At 43.1% G+C, this 18,152-nt stretch overlaps 2 protein-coding genes across 2 annotated transcripts in view; both read right to left on the bottom strand.

Annotated features, from left to right (window-relative positions):
- Positions 1-381: 381 nt before the first annotated feature.
- On the bottom strand, positions 382-6,429 carry LEPROT (leptin receptor overlapping transcript). Its single transcript, XM_063166281.1, has 4 exons — positions 6,355-6,429; positions 6,060-6,135; positions 4,926-5,112; positions 382-2,757 (listed from the first exon to the last, which is right to left on the bottom strand). Exons 1-4 carry the CDS (start codon positions 6,368-6,370, stop codon positions 2,641-2,643), a joined length of 396 nt encoding a protein of 131 aa, XP_063022351.1. The 5' UTR covers positions 6,371-6,429; the 3' UTR covers positions 382-2,640.
- A 1,056-nt stretch (positions 6,430-7,485) lies between these two features.
- DNAJC6 (DnaJ heat shock protein family (Hsp40) member C6) overlaps positions 7,486-18,152 on the bottom strand; it is a 32,762-nt gene continuing 22,095 nt past the window's right edge. The window contains 7 exon segments of the mRNA XM_063166280.1: positions 7,486-9,716; positions 10,325-10,501; positions 11,533-11,678; positions 12,141-12,398; positions 14,721-14,855; positions 15,481-15,549; positions 16,315-16,467. Of these exon segments, the coding sequence (XP_063022350.1) occupies positions 9,615-9,716; positions 10,325-10,501; positions 11,533-11,678; positions 12,141-12,398; positions 14,721-14,855; positions 15,481-15,549; positions 16,315-16,467 (1,040 nt within the window). The 3' untranslated portion in view covers positions 7,486-9,614.

Raw genomic sequence — 18,152 nt, 5'->3', positions numbered from 1 at the left:
AGAATTCCCCACTTTAATATTTTCATCACTTTAATACCAGGAGTAGTGACCTGGAAGAGAAGAAGAGCTCTGATGCCCCCTGCATCCCTGCCCTGCTGGCAGAGAATGGATTTTATCCAGACTCCCTGGAAGAAAGGGAAAAGCTCAAGCACTACCTTACATCCCATCTTTTTTATGGAGTGCTTCAAAAACCTCCCAAATTCACCACAAACCCAAGAAATGAACTGTCATCCTTTACCTTTCCAACACATTCTACATGAATTCCACTCCCATGGCTCCTGGAATTGCCCATTCCACACCAGGAAAGCAGCACTGGACATGTTTTACCTGCCCCCTCACACCTGCCTGTTGTCACCTCTTGAAATTACAGACAGACAAATCTTTAAGCATCAGATATGTTTATTAGACAATTCCAAAAGTCAGTTTTAGTAGGCAACTTGGAAAGAAAAGTAGAAGATATTTGAATGTCCATGTTTTAATACTTGCAGATGTCAGGGATATGGCATTCATAAAAAACTGTTTACAAAAGGTACAAAAGCTGCACTCCCAATGGCAGGAACAGGATGAGCTGGCAAGGAAGCTTTGGGAAATGCTGATCATGGAACACTGATCTTGCCATGGAGGTGCAGCCACAAAAATCAGCCTTGTGTGGAAATTAAGGCACTTTGGATACACAGTATTCACTTCCACACAGGGAAACCATTCCAGAGAAAGCACAATAAACTCCCACTGCAGGGATGGGACACAATTCCCAGTACAGACCATCAGAGCTCAGCGGGAGTGAAGCTCTGGAGAAAAAACCCCACTGAAATATTATTTTTTACCATATTTGATAACAAAGTAAATTTACTTTAGAGATTCCATGATTCCAACACAATTTTAAACATGTAATGTAAAGTCCACGTGAAAACTGCATGAAATTCACATTAGGGATTAGTGCACGTAGCTACTTCCAAATAATACTACAAATAATAAAAACAATAATAAAAAAAGTATTGACCTTCTCTACTCACCACCCATGAGGTCCCCACCAACCACAGCCCAAAGGGGATACAGTACAATGGAAAAATTTGGCAAAAAGCAATTTAAACCAGCATTTTCTGGTCCTCCTGGTCCCTTTAGATTGTCCTTGTTCACTGCTCCTGTCACACACTACAGAATGATTTCTTTTCAGGAAAAATTCCATCTCAGCTGCTTTTCCTCCCCAAAACTCCACCTGTAATTGAGTAGTTTTGTAGATTTCTATCTCAGCCTTTGGTACATAAATGGAGTAAAAGCTTTCCAGAACCCAGCCCCAATCCAAGAGGAGCTAAATGGAATTGTTAGCAATGGCATTAGGAATTTACCATCAGGCACTGACTGGGTTTTATTTCACTGTTTTACTCCATTATTGAGTGAAAAGTGCCACTGTGTAGGGGAAAAAGGCATCTTCTTTAGAATCACAGCAGGATTTAAACATGGAAATGATGTTTCATATGAAATATTTGGTTTATCACTAACCAAGTCATTTTCCCAGTTCCAACAGCTTTCATCAAAAGCAGGAAGAAGACACTCAGATAATTTGTTCTTCCCAGGATTTTTGTAAGTTTATCCTGCTATGCCTTGGATGGAGCATTAACACCCAGAAATAAACTGTCCTTTAATGTTAATTCCTCTTTTAGCAGTAATTAATTACTGACCATTCCCTCTGTTCTTACACAACTAAAGTAATAAAATTAGATTTTCTTAAGTGTGATTATGTGAATGGTTACGAGGATAATGCTATTAAAAATATAGTGTTTTAATGCAATAACAACCTTCTTCCAGACAAAAAACAGGAGCTGAAGAAGGGTGTGTTAAAAGCAAGGAAGAAATAAGAAATCCTACCCAGCAGAACACTCCTTTCCTAGCAATTCACACCCATAAAAATAACAGAGTTGAACATTAAAATGTGATTTAAGTGTCCTGAGGGTAGTTTCTCCTTTTGTGAACCTTCATAGAAGTCATGTCAGCTTTAAGATGCATTAAAATATGTTATTAGCCACAATTTTTAAACTGAACAGAGACAGAAAATTTCTTTGTCTGGAGAAAATGATCTTTAAACAAACATAAGTGGAAGGGTTTTTAACCAGGGTTATTTTCTTTTGCTTTCCTCAGGCAGTAAGAGTTGGCATCACTTATGTTTGGCTTTATTATCATTAAGAAAAATCAATTTTTCTGAAATTAATGAGATGTAAATGAAATAATAACTGATCCTAATTGAAGCAGAAAATTTGATCAAGTTGAACAATCCCAATTAGGATAATCTTCAAATTAATCTCTGATTATGTGGTTAAAAACCCAACAGGAGTAGTGACCAATGGCTCAATGACATTTCAATAAAAAATCAATGCAAATACAGTGAGAAATGTGTAAAACTGCTTATTTTTTGTAAACTTCTTCAAGGATAAATTCATAATTCCCCATTTTAGTGACTACTTCAAGCCAAGTGTCAGCACTGTCCCTTTGGCTGAAGTGCATTTAAGAAAGCAAATTATTCCATGATAATGTAAAGCCAGGTGAATGTTATAACACACCACACACATCAGAATATCTATACATACACACAGAACTGGGGAAAAGCTGTGAAATATTGAAAATCACCAGCACCACAGAGAGCTCCTACCACTGCTCCCAGCTGAAGTCATCTCCTCTGCCAAAGACAAGGAAAAAGCCCAGAATGGTCAGGAAAATGACTGCATTGCCAGCCAGCACCAGGCCACAGGCTCCCCACTTGATCTGGAATGCAAGAAATGGAACAATCAAAGCAGTTCTTGGAAAAGATGCTCAGGACAGTTATTTACAGCCATTAGATCAGCTAAAACACTAAAAAAATCACAATACTACAGAAAGGTGCTAAAAGCAGAACAGGCAAACAATAAAAAACTCAATTTGTGTGACTAATTATTCAATTAGCAGCCACTTGTATCACTAATAAACACTTCAGCCAAGCTACTGCTAGGATTGAGAAGAAAACGATGACTTGCCTTCCAAATCATTGAAACACACCTAAATCAGAGAGAAAGCTGCTGAAATTAGTGCTCTCCTTGCATTGCCAAGCAACAAAATCAAAATATCTCCTTTTAAACAAGTCACAGGCAGGGAAAACGTGGATTTAAAAGTAAACAGCTTTTTTCTTTATTCATGAGCTGCAGAAGTAATTTACTTAACTAAGGAACATTGACTCTAAAAATGCACAACTGAGAGTTCCCTCTCGTGGTTGCTCTGCTGCTGCCAGGCCCCACCTCCAAAATAAAAATATCAGGGGGATTGGGCATTGTCAATAAATTCAGAGCAAGTACACAACATTTATAAAGGTATTTACAAATGTATTTATTGTGTAAATTAATAAATTCAGAGCAAGTACTCAGCATTTATGAATGTATTTCTAAATGTGTTTATAAATGTATTTATAAATGTATTTATAAATAGTATGTATCATATATAATATATATTATAATAATATATAAATATAAAATAATATATATAAATGTATGTATATATATATTTATAAATGTATTTATTGTGTAAACAAATAAATTCAGAGCAAGTACACAACATTTATGAACAGTATGTATAATATAGAATATATATAATAGTAATATATAAATATATAATAATATATATAAATTTATGTGTATAGATATATAAATGTATATATACATTTATAAATATATTTATTGTGTAAACAAATAAATTCAGAGCAAGTACACAACATTTATAAATGTATTTACAAATGTATTTATTGTGTAAATTAATAAATTCAGAGCAAGTACTAAGCATTTATAAATGTATTTCTAAATGTGTTTATAAATGTATTTATAAATGTATTTATAAATAGTATGTATAATATATATATTATAATAATATATAAATATAAAATAATATATATCAATGTATGTATATATATAAAAATGTATATATACATTTATAAATGTATTTGTTGTGTACACAAATAAATTCAGAGCAAGTATACAACATTTATAAACAGTATGTATAAGATATAATATATATAATAGTAACATACAAATATATAATAATATATATAAATTTATGTGTATAGATATATAAATGTATATATACATTTATAAATGTATTTATTGTGTGAACAAATAAATTCAGAGTAAGTACACAACATTTATAAATGTATTTATAAATGTATATGTATATATTGTATGTATAATATATATAATATATAATATATATTATAATAATATATATAAATATATAACATATAAAAATGTATGTATATAAACGTATATATACATTTATAAATGTATTTATAATTGTATTTATTGTGTAAATTAATAAATTCAGAGCAAGTACACAAAGTTTAAAGGAGTGAAAGGGAAAAGCAAGAGGACTGAGAAAATCACTGGGCCTGGGGGAATTCTTTGCCTTTCAGACAAATGTGACCAAAATGTCACCACTGGGGAGAAGCTCAGAAAGCAAAGAGGAAAGATCTTAGGCACAGGTCCCTCAGGTTTTGAGAGGCCAAACCTGGAAATGCCCTGAGAGCCACAAGAGCAGCTCTGGAAGTTTGGCCTTTTATCTTTTAACTCCTAATACTCCCAGCCCCCAGGTTTGCAGCATCCTGAATGGAGAAAGCAGGAATTCCAAGAGAAAAATAAGGAAGCTGGAGCTAGAAGCGATGCAGAGGGTCATGAGACAGAGGCATGAGGTGCAGGAGGAGATGTTATCTTGTGTTGGGCCTAAACAAGGCTGGAGGGGAAAAACACCAGCTAAAAACTTCTCAGTCATGTGAGCTCTTTTTTTTTTTATCACATCAAAAAAGCAAATTTCAGTGGATTATTTCCACCTGGAGACAGCAGAGTAATGAACAAAAGCAGGATTGAAGATGATGCACAACAAGTGGGGCCTGAAAAGAAAAATTAGCAAGGACTTACTGCTTCCACCCGTGCCAGGATGATGGGGAATCCAAAGGCAGAGACAACAATTCCCGTGGTGAAGAAATAGGCCAGCTCCCTGCAGGCACTGCTGGCTGCATCGCTGTCATCTCCCACCCTCTTGGCAATGAAGTGGGGAATGGGGCAGATGAAGTAAAAGATCAGCACAAACAGGGGCCAGTACACGCTGGGGAGGGGCAGAGAACAATGTTAAAAGAGATACCTCAGTCACAAAGCTGGTGCAAAACTCCTAATGCTGCTTTTTGGCTTGAAGAGTGATGGGAGTGATCAGAAGATTGCACCCAAAATGGGGCAATTCCACCTGGATTTCCCTGCACTGATAGAGCAGCATGCAGCAAGGGTTCATTTATTTTACTTTTGCATTCAGTTTTGGATCAGTTCGGTGATTCAGCTCTGAGCACGGAGCGAGCAGGAAATGCACTGGGGCAGGAACAGGAGCAGCATTCCCAAATTACAGGGATGAAGCAGGCACACCCTCACATATCTCTGTATCACAGATCTCAGGAGCCTCCTGCGAGCTTTTAAAGTGTTTTACAGACACAGAATTACAAACTACAGGGATGAAGCAGGCACACCCTCCCATCTCTCTGTATCACAGATCTCAGGAGCCTCCTGCAAGTTTTTCAAGTGTTTTACAGACACAGAATTACAAACTACAGGGATGAAGCAGGCACACCCTCACATCTCCTCTCTGTATCACAGCTCTCAGGAGCCTCCTGCGAGTTTTTAAAGTGTTTTACAGACACAGAACGACGGAATTACAGAACAAAGCTCGCCCAGCTCCAGCCCCTGCCATGGGTGGGGACATCCCAAAAGGAAACTTGTGGGAGGATTGTTCAAAGGAACAGGAAATTAAGGAAATGTTGGTGTGAGATTACAAAGCAAGGTGGCACCGCTTTCCCTGAGGCAGCACAGGGCTGTCTGTAGTGCTTTTATTTTAACGCAAATACCGCCTTAGGAAGTGATGTGTGATCACAACAAAGCGCCACGTGCCAAGAGCCTGGGAGCTGGGGGCTGCGGGAGGAGCCAAAGAGCCCCATTAAATAATTAAAATAAACGCTGTAATTAATGGATTTTAACCAGAAACTGTGCGAAGGGCGCCGGCTCGCTCACCCGTAGTACTCCAGGGCGCAGCCCAGCATGAGGAACGTCAGCCCGATGGCTCCGCTGAACGACAAGGCCACGAGAGCTGCAACGGCACAGGGCGGGCGGTGAGGGACCGGCCCGCGGGCACCGGGCATCCCTCCCGGGGCACCCGCAACCGCCTCACCGCGGGCCGGACATCCCTCGGCGGGGGCCGGGTCCCACCTCCCCCGGTGCCGGGCACCCCTCCCCGCCTCTCCCGGCCGCCCGCCCCCGCGTGAGGCGCTGTCCGGGCCGCGCTCCCTCCTGAAGGAGCCCCCGGTACCTTTCACGCCCGCCATGTCCGGGCTCCGTTGGCACCGCGCGACTTCCGCCTTCTGGCCACGCCCCTTCACCGCGCGTCACGTGACCGAGCATTTAAAAGGGCGGGCGGTGGGCGGGAGAGCCTTTTCCCGCCACGCCTGCGCTCGCGACAGGGGGCGGGGTGTCCTGAGGGGACGGCCCCGAGTGGGGTTTAATGCACGTAAAAAACCGCAAAAAACCGCGTGTTCTCATATATAACCCCTGTATGAGGGTAAAAAACGTGTACGTGCGTGCGTTAAATTCGTATCTGTCCGTAAGGAGAGTATATTTGTGCACAAATGTATATTTGTGTGGATTTGAATCCGTAAACACCGCTTTAAAGAGCCCCCGCCCCTCAGGCGCTGCCGTTTTGAAAACCTCTGTTTTCACCCCAAAAAATGGAGCCGGCTCATTTGCCTCAAGCAGGGCCACCTCAGGACCTGCATCGTCCACCCTTGTGCTAATCCACATGTAAAAAGGGACAGCTTTTTTTAAAGCCGTGTTTTTCAAGCCTTGGATTTTTTGAGATGACACATCCGAACTCCCATTTTTGACCCAAGAGAAGCCTTTTTACCCCAAAACAGGCTTATTAATTCAGCAATGGCCTTTTTGCCCCAAGAATGGTCTTTTTGTCCCAAGAAGAACATTTTTGCCCCAAAACCAATCTTTTTTACCCACTAACAGCATTTTTGTCCCAAGAAAAGCCTTTTAGAGGGAGATTTTACACAACATTTTCAATAACCCTCCCCAGGGAGCTTTTCTTCAGATACCTCCCTCCTCAGCTCTTCTGTGTTCCCTGCTCCATGTTTTTCCCCATTTTTCATTATTTTACATTATTTTAAGCCATAAGGCTTATTAAAACAGGCTTAATCCACTATATGCTTCCAAAAAATTTGAAAAATTTAGGTTTGCTGGCTTGTTTGGCTGTGGGTCTCTGAAGGTAGGAGCCTGAGAACAGCAATGCAAAGTTGTTCCCAAATAATTTGGGAAAAGCACCTGGAATGCCAGCCTGTGGATAATGAGTGACAAAACTGACCCAGCCAGGGCTCACCACCCCTCACACAGGAGATGCAGGACTGCAACCTCGTGGTCACAAGCACAAAAGATAGCTGAATTTGTTAATTTGAGCTTTTTAATGTATATACAAATGTTATAGACCAGTCACAATTTCATCGCGTATATACCGTATTTACAAAAATTACAATAATTTAGTCAAACAGTAAACCTGAACATTGATAACCTCTGTCACTACCAGATATGACAAGAATGGATTTTTTTCAGTTAACTATTTGGATATACATACATCCTAATACTTTCATGCATCCATAAAAACATTAGGGATGGAAGTAATCAAAACTTAAGTGGGGTAGAGGGTTGGATATTTTTTTTTTTTGGTAAAGTTTAATGGTGGATTTGTATTTTTGTGAATGAATGAGTATCCAGAGTTATGTGCCGTGACAAACTCGATACAAAGCTAATGAGGTTTTCATCATTAAAAAAAGTACGTTATAGTAATGAGATCCTTTTTATTATATAGGCATAGGTCACAATATCTACAAATGTGAATGAGAAACAATAAACCAACAAATCACAGGAACATGATTCACATTCCAGTTATCTCTTTAAATAAGACAAGCACATACTGGATCAAAACATTAATAAATAACATCCAGTTTGTTACTATTATCTTAAGGTCTTTTATATAAAAGGAGACCTATGTGTTGGTTTCACATTTTCAGTTAATGGCAGTAAATAATGGACCAGTACAACAAAAGGATGAGTTTTATACAGAAAGCCATGTACTTTGACACACTGTCTTTGCAGTAATAGCTTTGCCACTTGAAAATGTAAGTGCAACAAGTAGTGGATTGTCTTGAAAAACCACCAGCCTTAAAGACTCACACCCGATGGCAACCTGCTCCTGAGGCAGTAAATACAGATTATTTCCTGCCCATCTACTGAGTATCCCTCAATCACGGGTAGGTGTTGGTAAATAAACTGCTAACTTTAGTTACTCTACAAAAGAACGCCAGAATTTGGGGTGAAGTTTGAATTTCAACTCGCTTTGGAGCTAGGAAAGTTGCTTCAGCTTCAGCAACAGAGAGATTCCCTTGTGATGCCACTGCTTTGGTCCAATAGAAACTTTGGAGCGAATCAATTTGCACTGGAGTGACCCCAGAGATCAGACCTGGTCTGTGGATGTCTGTGCGACAGCTCGTACACCATGATCTGAGAAATGAACTTGCAACAGGTTTCAGCCTGCCAAGAGCCTTGGCCAAGTGCTCCGGAGCTGATAAAGGCATAAAGGTGATACAAGTGGGCTGGGAGAAGTTCTGAATCCGCAGGAGGGGGAGTGCTACCTAGAAACTGGGAAGTTTCTAAACCTTTCTGTCAGAATTTTGAGTTGTTGGCATTTCTGTGATGGTTTCGAGCTGCTGATGAGAACCATGGGAAATGCAGCACGTGCTCATTCCTCACTTGGACCAGGATTCAAGGTGGATTCACCCTCCCTTCCCCCCAAAACTGCTGCTTACCAAACCAGCAAGGGGCTGCTGACCCAAGGACTCGCTGCTCGCTTTCCAAAGCATCTGGAGGAATTGTGCCTGCACATTTCTGCGGGGCTGGGAGGTGAAGCACAGCATTAATTAATGCAAAAGCAGCTGCCACACTGACCCAGCCCAGGATTCAGCTTGGGCTCTCTTCAGCCAGACTACACTAGATGAGCAATTAAGCAGCAAATGGTGACTGTTAGGAGCGTGCCTAAACCACAGCTGAGCATTTCAAGTGGATAATTCCATCCAAACTCAGGAAAAAAATAACATACATCCAAGTTTGGGCCTCACCAGCAGTTGTTGAACTCAACTGAAGCGTTGCCATATCACACCTCACAAAAACAAGGTAGGAAATTCACCAGCTACACTTTGTTGGAGACAGACCAGTTCCACCTTCTCCCAGTATGTGTTCTTTCTTGTCCCACTGGAACCCAAGATAAAATAGAAAAGTTACCAGAAACTGTAACCCTGTGGCTCTGGTGGGCTGAGCCAGGTGGCCAGAGTTCCTCTGAGCTCGGGATTCTGGAGACAAGTGTTAGGAAACCTTTCTCATGTTCTTCATGATAAGTATTAGGCTCTTAGTTTTCTGCAACTTGTGAATTTCCAGCCAGAGTTTGGTTGATCTGTGACATTTGTGACAAGAGACTAAATAAGCACTAGCACAGGTCTGGAGTGGAGGCTGACAAAGTACCTAATACAAGGGTTTTTGTCCTTGGTTTTCAAATTCTGACCAGGCATCATTCAGCTCCATAAATATCATCTTTGCATATTGTTCATATGGCTGCCCAGTAGCCTGGAATAAAAACAGAGACAAGAGAGGGATATCAGAGCTCCCACACAAGCTGGCACGTGAGCAGATTCCCAAGCAGCTCCAGGAAATTTCACTTTTTCCTTGACAAAAATCAGCTGCTCTGGAGGGCTGCTTTCCTTAAGAACTTCTTGGCTTTGCTGCTCCTCAGAGCTGAGAACCCCCAGAGCGGGATAAACCACCATAATAAATGTCACCTTTTAAATAATAAATATAGCATTGGCGTTGGGAGAGGATTTTACCTGCATGGAGGGGGAAGAGCTGCCACCTGACACGGTTCCTGGATGAAATCAGAATTCCTGCAAACCTCAGGCAGCCCACATCCTCCCAAGCCTTGGGACCCCCATTCCCTGCCAAGGGGAAGTTTCCTCCTCCCCACGGGGTGTCCCAGATGGAGTTGTTGCTCCCTGGTCAGCAAATGGCAGCAGCCAGGGCACAAGCCATGAGTTGAGAGTTCTCAACTTCCAGAAACTCGCAGAAATCTTGAGCTCCCACTTTCCACAGAGCTGTTTGCAGCAATAAATCAGCAATCCCATGCAACCCTTTATACTCAATTCTGGTTTCCCCCCGAGGTGGAGGCAGCCCAGCCTTACCTTGTCGGGGTGAACAACGAGCACAGCCCGCCTGTACACCTTCTTCACCTGCTCTGGGGTCACCAGGTCTGCCATACTCACAGGCTTCCACTTGGTCTCCCCTGCCCACAGCACCGTGTGCATGGTGGACAGCAGAGCCCTGATGTTCCTCTCCTTGCCCTCGATCCACTCCAGGACCTGCAGAAAAGAGTGTAAGTCCCTATTTATGCCTCACTTTAGAAATTCCACCAGGACTAAGTTTCTTCATTTGAATAGCTGTGGCCCCGAGGAGCATCTTAAATTTCTTTCCATGCTTTAGAGACCTTCAGAAAACCTTTAGCTAATTGTCATTAACTTTTATATCACTGTTTTTAAATTATCATTAATTTTATATCACTTGAAAGTTAAGACAGACTTTGAGCAACATCCCTGCTAAAAACACTGACTGAGTAATGCTTGATGGAATAGCCAAAATTAAGTGTTTAATTGTTTGGTTCTTTAGCAAGGTTAATTGCACACCTCAACTAAGCTCAGCTAAGCTAAAATGTAAATGTGAAAACAAAAGCATAAATAGATTTTACAGTTCCAGGCTGAGCTGCCCCAATGAAATAAAAACACATCAGAGCAAAGAGAATTATATTGGGAAGGCCAAATCAGCTGGGAGCATCAGTGACTCAACAGCTTTTGTGGGGATGCAAATGGGAGCTGGGAAAACTCCTGCCCACTCCAAGGCCTGACCTCTGGCCAGCTGTTGTGGCTGATGGTGGTGTTCAGTGTGGCTACTGTCACTTCCCAAAGGTTAAAACCTTTCCACAAGGCTAAAACCAGGACATTTTGAGAGGATCATTCTGTTTTCTAGAACTTTGCTTGGCTTTTGCTGCAGCTTTTCCTCTCCTTCTGTAATTCCAATTTGTGGTCTCATATTTCATATAGAGAGCAGGACAGACTGAATTCCCTTCCCTTCCATAAGAGATCTGCAGTTTGGCAATTTATTGAGGAGAGATGAGAGAATTCCGAAGCAGGCAGGATTAATGAGGCAGAGGATTAGTTCAATTAGCTGCGCCTGCTAATCAGGGCCGGAGTGCTGTGGAAGGGCAGCAGCCCAGACAGTGACACTGAGCAAGCCATTGGTGGTGTGGTCTGGCTGAGGACAGAAATGTAACCTTGCAGTTTTCAATCTGTTGAGGACATTGAATGACTGGGAGGACATCACCAAGAATTTTGCTTACTTTGAGTTTTTCAGGGTCCATCTCCTTTGCCATTTCTTCTTTTCTCATCTCAGCTATTGTTTTGGGACCCTTCTTGTCCTTGTGAGCATTAAAGCCTTGACCAGATAATAAATCTTCAAAATCTGCAGACACCTTTGGCTTGGAATCTTGAAAATGGAGAAGATATGGAGTTATTATCATAGCATGGGTGCATTTAACCCTGGCTTTCTACATAAGATAATCCTTTGGTTAATCACATTAATGATCTCCCAGTGCTAATGACTGTGCAGGCTCTCATGAAAGATGTTGCTTAATGTTACTTTTGAGTTGTTGCTATTATTATTATAGAATCCTAGAATGCTTTATGTTGGAAGGGACCTTGAAGTTTATCTAGTTCCAACCCCCTCCCATGGCAGGGACACCTTCCACTGTCCCAGGCAGCTCCAACCCCATCCCACCTGGCTTTGGACACTTCCAGGATTATTTTGGAAGCTCATTTGGAATACAGGACTTCCTAAATAGCACAGTTCAGTCCAGGAGAGGGTAAAGCACCAAATAATCCACGTGACAGACGTGCTTAGCCCCAACCTGCAAACCAAGGGACACCCACAGGTGCCCAAGGCTCTTACCGACATTAGCAGCTCCTTTGCCGCGCTCGCCCTGCGCCCCCGTGGCCGAGAAGCTGACGTTGTAGTTGGGTTTGTTCTGGGGGGAGGCGTGGGGCACGCTGGGCTGGCCCTTGGGCTGTGTCCCCTGCCAGCTGTAGCCCGTGCCCTGCTGCCACCCGCTGCCCCCCATGGGCTGTGGCGCTGCTTTCTGTGGGGACGGCGGGAAGGCCCCGGCCATGCCCGTCGGCGTGGTGGGCTTGCTGGCAAACGAGGGGCCACCTGTGGGCAGCAACACGGGGAGAGAGTCACAGCGGGAATGAACCACATTGGAATCAAGGGGCTGCTGCTTATGGCGTGAAAGAAGGGGGAAAGGCGTTTCTGAGCAGTCAAGTTGTGCAGCCAGGTGCAAATGCCCTGTGAAAAATGTGCATTTTATGATTGGCTTTTCGCAACTATTAAAATTAATATTGTATGTGTTGTGTTAGAAAGTAATGCTGGATTAATTCTCCTCAGTACTGTGTTAAATGTCGTTTTAGGTTATAACAAAATGTTAAAATAGAAACTGTGCTATGTAAGATACTTTTTTAAAGAAAGGACCTGTAGCAAGATAGCAGCCACAGGACAGCTGAATCTTTCAGAGAAAGAGAATTTATTGCCCCATTATCAGAAGAAATGAACTTCTTCTGCCTCGAAGGTGCTGTCAGGATTCAGAGGAAGAAGCTGACACTGCCCAGACAGAATCCTGTGTTTGAATGGAATTTATGCACCATGGATGAGGTGTATGAATATGCAACAGGTTATTGCTTTTAAGGGCTAATCCTCTGTTAATGTGGGTCTTTTTTCTGGCTTATTTTGCCCAGAAAAAGTACGTGGACATCCATAACTCTTTGTCTCTATTATCTCATATTGTCCTAATCCAAATTGTCCAAATTATTATTACTCTAATTGTATTGTTATTTTTATAACCATTTTATTACTATCAGATTTTTAAAATTTTAAAAACAAGTGACTGGCGTTTTTCACATACCCCACCTATAGACAATATTGCAAATTAGAGGCAGATCATCTCCACAGGTTTTCTCACAAAGCAGAATTGGTCCGAGCAAAGTCCCCCAGGGTTCTGCTTTCAGGTGTGCCACGAATGTTTGCAGCATGGCTTTAGCCCAGAGATTGCTCTGTGAGCTGTTTCTGGGACAGCTCCTGGCTTTGGGGCTTTGAGGAATGGGAGGTGGCTCAGGGAAGCAGGGAAAGCTGGAGGTGGCCAACAAGGAGCCACAGCTAAAGGAGCCACAGCTCCATGGGGATGGATGGTGGCAACACAGAGTGACACAATGATTAAAGCTGGGAGGGACCTTAAAGCTCATCCAGTCCCATCCCACTCTGCACTAGGCCAGGCTGCCCAGAGCCCCATCCAGCCTGGCCTTGAGCACGTGCAGGGGTGAGGGAGCTCTCTGGCAGCCTGTGCCAGTGCCAGCACCAAGCTGGGGCTGTTGGAATCGTGTCTCCTCACGCTGTGCTGATTAAAACCATCCACAGAGATGAGTCCCAGCGCCTCACTGCTTTAGGGGATGCTCCTCTGGCTCTGGTTGTGTTTGTGGGAGGAAACCAGTGTCAATGTTTTATTATTTCACACTGACATCCATACTCAGCTCCCAGCTCAGAAATGTGTCATGGAAACTGGATGAAGAGCTTTTGATTTACTCACGACCAACAAAAATGTGCTTAAACATCCTGGGGATGCCAAGGCATTTGTTTTTAAACCCCACCACTCTCCTACAGAATGTGTGCTTTAAAAGGACCTCGGTGGCTCTGACATGGGGCTTGGCACGGTTTTTATTTTGCTCCTGCAGAGCAGCCTGAAATCCAGCAGAGGGAACTGGGAAACCGAATTCCAGAGCCGTGCTGGGACTGACGCAAAGGGGAAAACAAACATCACACCGAACCACAAGGCTCCCAAAGAGCTGAGGGCAGCAACAAAGGCAAGGAAAATCTATTTACCACACTCAGACAATGCTGGGCTTTAAGGAAAGCTTCAGTAATTTCTCAGAACTGCCTTTTAAACATTGGAATTGAGGGTTTACTGATTTTCTCATTACATAAAACAAGGGGAAAAGGCTTTTCTAAGCAGTCAGGCTTTGTAGCCAGGTGAAATACCCCATCTTTAGATAATACTGCAAATTAGAGGCAGAACAATTCCACAGCTTTTCTCACAAAGCAGGAAAACAAGTCAAGTCTAGAAGGAAGCAATTCCTCAAGAACCCCAGCAGCTTTGCAGAGCCAAATTCTCCTCCCAGGCCTGTAGCAGCACTTGAGCACAGAGCATCCCCAGCCAGAGCATGTTTGGACTTATCAGAGGTTGTGCTTTGCAACCCATGCAGCCTGCTGAGCTCCCTGCACGTTGCCAGCACATTTTTTGACCAGGGATCAGGAAAAGCATGGATTTGTGAGAGTTACAGAGAGTCAGGCAGAAGGGAAAGCCTGCCAGCAGCCCTGGCATGCAGGTGGGCTGAGAGGCCCCACACATACCAGGCTGCTCAGCCTATTTCTCTAAAAGAATGCTGGTAATTTATTATTTTCCTTTTTTTAATAAGGGATGCAAACCTGCTAAACTTGCTCCAAGACTTCCCAGATCAGCAAATGGATCCAGTGTTTGGGGTTTAGCCTGATGAGTGGGAGTGCTGTGGAGGGATCCTGTAGGACTGGTGGCAGCAGACTTACTTCCCATTCCTAAACCACCTTAAAAAGAAAAGAAAAAATATATAATATATATAAGAGAAAAAAGAACATTTTTCCTTCTGTTTGACATTTTTCCTCCTGTTTGATACGAGTGCAGCTCTTCCCCAGTGCTCAGCCACATATTAGAAGACTGCTATTAAAATTGAGTGTACCATGAGTGTACCATTGTCAGTTCCTCAGCAGCCTCAGACTTGTTGCACTCCCACTCCCAATTAGGAACAGCAGCAGGAATGTTCCCAGACTGTCTGCTCTGCCAGAGGAATTGTGACATGTGCATACATTTTAACAACTAGAAGCCTTCAGGAAGCAGCTCTGGGAGGCCATGCATACTCTCCCAAGATCAGAAAGAACCAGGCAATCATTTAGTGGCATCCTGGGAATGCACAGCACTGCCCAGGCTTTTTCCATGGCTCTCGATGGGATGAAACAACCTCTGGATACCCTCACCTCACCTGTCCTGCTCTGGGCTCTTGAGGAAACCAACCCAGATTATTTTAAATCTGGAAATCTTTAGAGGGAACCTGTTCTTTGCAGTCACTGGCAGCATTTCCCCTCTGCCTCTCCCCTCTCAGAGCTCCCTAAAGGTGTTTTGTTTGCTAACCACCCTGAATTTTATGGCACATACCTGCTTTGTTGGGCCAGTCCCAACCACTGGAAACATCTGGTTGGATGGAAACTGTTGGAGTGCCTGAAGCTAAAGAGAATGACTGATATCAGTATCTGAAAGCATTGCAGCAAAACCAGCACAGCTCAGTGCCCACCAGGAGCCACTGGGACCCCACAAAGTCCCAGAACCTCATGTGGGAGGTTCCCCCCATGGCAGGGGGCTGGAACTGGATGGTCTTTAAGATCCCTTTCAGCTTTCCAGGGAGATACTCCCAAGGAGCATTTGTTAGATGATCAGGCACAAATAAATCCATGACTGAATGTGTTTCAGACAGGGTTACACCTGAAATTTTGGGGTGAGAAGGAGGAAATTAGGGAGCTTTTAAACAAATAGAAGAAAACTCCTTCTCTTCAGTCAAATTCAGCTGTGAATTTGGTTAGGGTTACTACTGGAGCTAAAGAAAGATGGTGCCTGCAACTAAAATCACCAAAGGATGTGTGTTTTCTCTAAACATGGCTGTGTTCAGTGCAATTAATGGTAGTTTGCTTCAAAGGAGACCTCCTAACCACAGGAACATGTGGGCAGACATTCCTCATGGCCTCTTTTTTATTTATATAAATAGCCTATTAATTAAGTCTAAGACCTGAGCAAAACTCAGCTCATCCTACCACACTTCAGATGCTGAATGTACTTTAAGTCCAGAGACAAAAAGCTCTTTCCTGTTTCGTGGGGTTTCTGTGGTTTAGAGTCCTTTTATGGGAATCATCACTTTGTACTTAATGGTTCCATTTCTGTTTCAAAGCAACATTTTACATTTCTTTAAACCCCCTGGAAGAGGCTCCCCTTTCTTACCCATGTGAAAGGGATCGCTGTGCACAGTTGGTGAAGGGCTTCTTGTGGCTTGGAGGAAAGGATCCCCAGGGACAGCTGATGAGCCAAGGAAGGAGCCCAGGAGGTCTGGACCAGTTTGCTTGGGGCTGCTTCCAAAAGGATCAAAGGCAGTGGCTGTGAAAACATATTTGAGGAAAGGAAATCATGAACTTGCAGCAGGAATGTGCTTCAGGGTAAGGGAATGCTGTGGGGAGAGGAAATCTGATACCTGCAGGTAACAAAGAGGGGACAGCCTGGGACTGTGGGGGAGCAACTGGAGAGCATCAATATCCCAAATTAATATCCCTAAAGAGCCCCATAGCCTGGCCATGGCAACAAACTGACCCCATCTCTCATTTCCTAAGAGAGGCTGAATTTAGAGCCAGCAAAGTGAGGGTTAAAGTACTCAGGCACCTCAGGTGGAGTTTTAACTGCCAGGAGAGTGTGGAGGACAGTCTGGAGCTTGGCATTACTGCCCTGGTGCAATTCCTGCCACTCCTGCTTCCTCTCAAGATGATCCCAGGCTGGCAAAGGTTATCCATGTTGGGGGTAAAGGGACTTTTAGAAACAGCTTTAGAAAATAATGGCTATCTTGCCTGCATCACTTGTTACAAAAATCCAGTTCTTCTCAAACTCCATTTTGATCAATTTGTTCAATCATCTCTCTTCCATGTAAAACCCCAACAAACTGAACCAAAAGAAACTCCTATGAAGTCACTCAGATTCTTGTCAACAAATTTAAGGTTAAAAGTATCCTGAAAGGTACAATCCCTAGAAGCTCTGCATGTGGTGATGATGCTACTCATTACTTATGTTACTCAATCAGTACTCTTCACTCATTTCCCAAGCTCTTATCCTTGTTTTCCTGGCTTGGCACAATTGAGTTGTGTGAGTCTGGCTCTGCAGAGCTCACAAATCCCTAAATCTTTTCCTGATCTGTTGCTGCACCACTTGTGTGATGTGTCTGCAAAACCTGCCCTGGGTGAGAGCCCTCAGACTGAGCCTACAACAAGAGAAACCTTCTACGGGTACAAGTGGCCAATTTCTTCCACTGAAACTTGCATTCTTCTCTCTCTTTGCACTTGCTCTGCTTTATCCTTCAAAAGATCCCTCTCCCTAATATCCGTCCAACCACTCCTGCAGCCTGGCCTTGGAAGAGACAGAAATTCTCTATTTCCTAGTCCAGGATCCCTCTCACAGCTCCAAACCCCTAAGTTCAAAGAGAAATTCAATTCATGGTGCTGTAGGTCTACCCAAACTCCCAGAGAAGTTTCTGTAAAACTCATGTGCACTATTGGGCCCATAATGAGAGCAAAACTGAGGCTCTGCAGTGGTTGTTGGTGTGAGGAGCCTCCAAACCCCAGGGTGAGCTCCAGTAGGGACTGGTTTGGTGAGGATGGACCAGCCTGGAGCAGAGGAGCTGGTTGGGACCTCTTGGGATCCCCTACATGAAAGGGAGGTAGCCAAGATCCCCCAGAAGGATCCTCCAAGCCCAAGTCACCACCCTTGGGAGGGATGCAGCTCATTACATCATCAATTTCATCTAAAGTTCTGCTCTTCATTACAGCCTCTGCTGGTTTTGTCTTCTAGAGGTAACACCAACAAATAATAATTGTCATTAATATCAAACTGTTTAAAGTTTTTGCTCTGTTTCCTTGATACATGAATGTTTCAAAAGTATTATCTTAACTTCCTCAAACACTTATTGCTGATATATTGGTGGTATCATGTAAATTTACTGATTTTTATGATAAGCATTTGTCTTGGTTTGAAAAGACAGGTATCTGCTAAGGAAGGCAGGAGCCTCCCCTAAAGTGGAA

The sequence above is a fragment of the Melospiza melodia genome, chromosome 11, assembly GCF_035770615.1.
Source record: "Melospiza melodia melodia isolate bMelMel2 chromosome 11, bMelMel2.pri, whole genome shotgun sequence".
Lineage (NCBI taxonomy): Eukaryota > Metazoa > Chordata > Aves > Passeriformes > Passerellidae > Melospiza > Melospiza melodia.
The sequence above is the reverse complement of the archived record's forward strand: the minus strand, read 5'-3'. Positions and strand labels throughout refer to the sequence as shown.

Bases quoted from the DNA above. Each gene is read 5' to 3' on its own strand.
- LEPROT (XM_063166281.1), bottom strand. The intron at 5,113-6,059 runs GTGAGCGAGCCG...GCCCCTCCCCAG, and splicing joins TGCGCCCTGGAGTACTACGG to CGTGTACTGGCCCCTGTTTG. The intron at 2,758-4,925 runs GTAAGTCCTTGC...CTTGCATTCCAG, and splicing joins TCCTGGCACGGGTGGAAGCA to ATCAAGTGGGGAGCCTGTGG.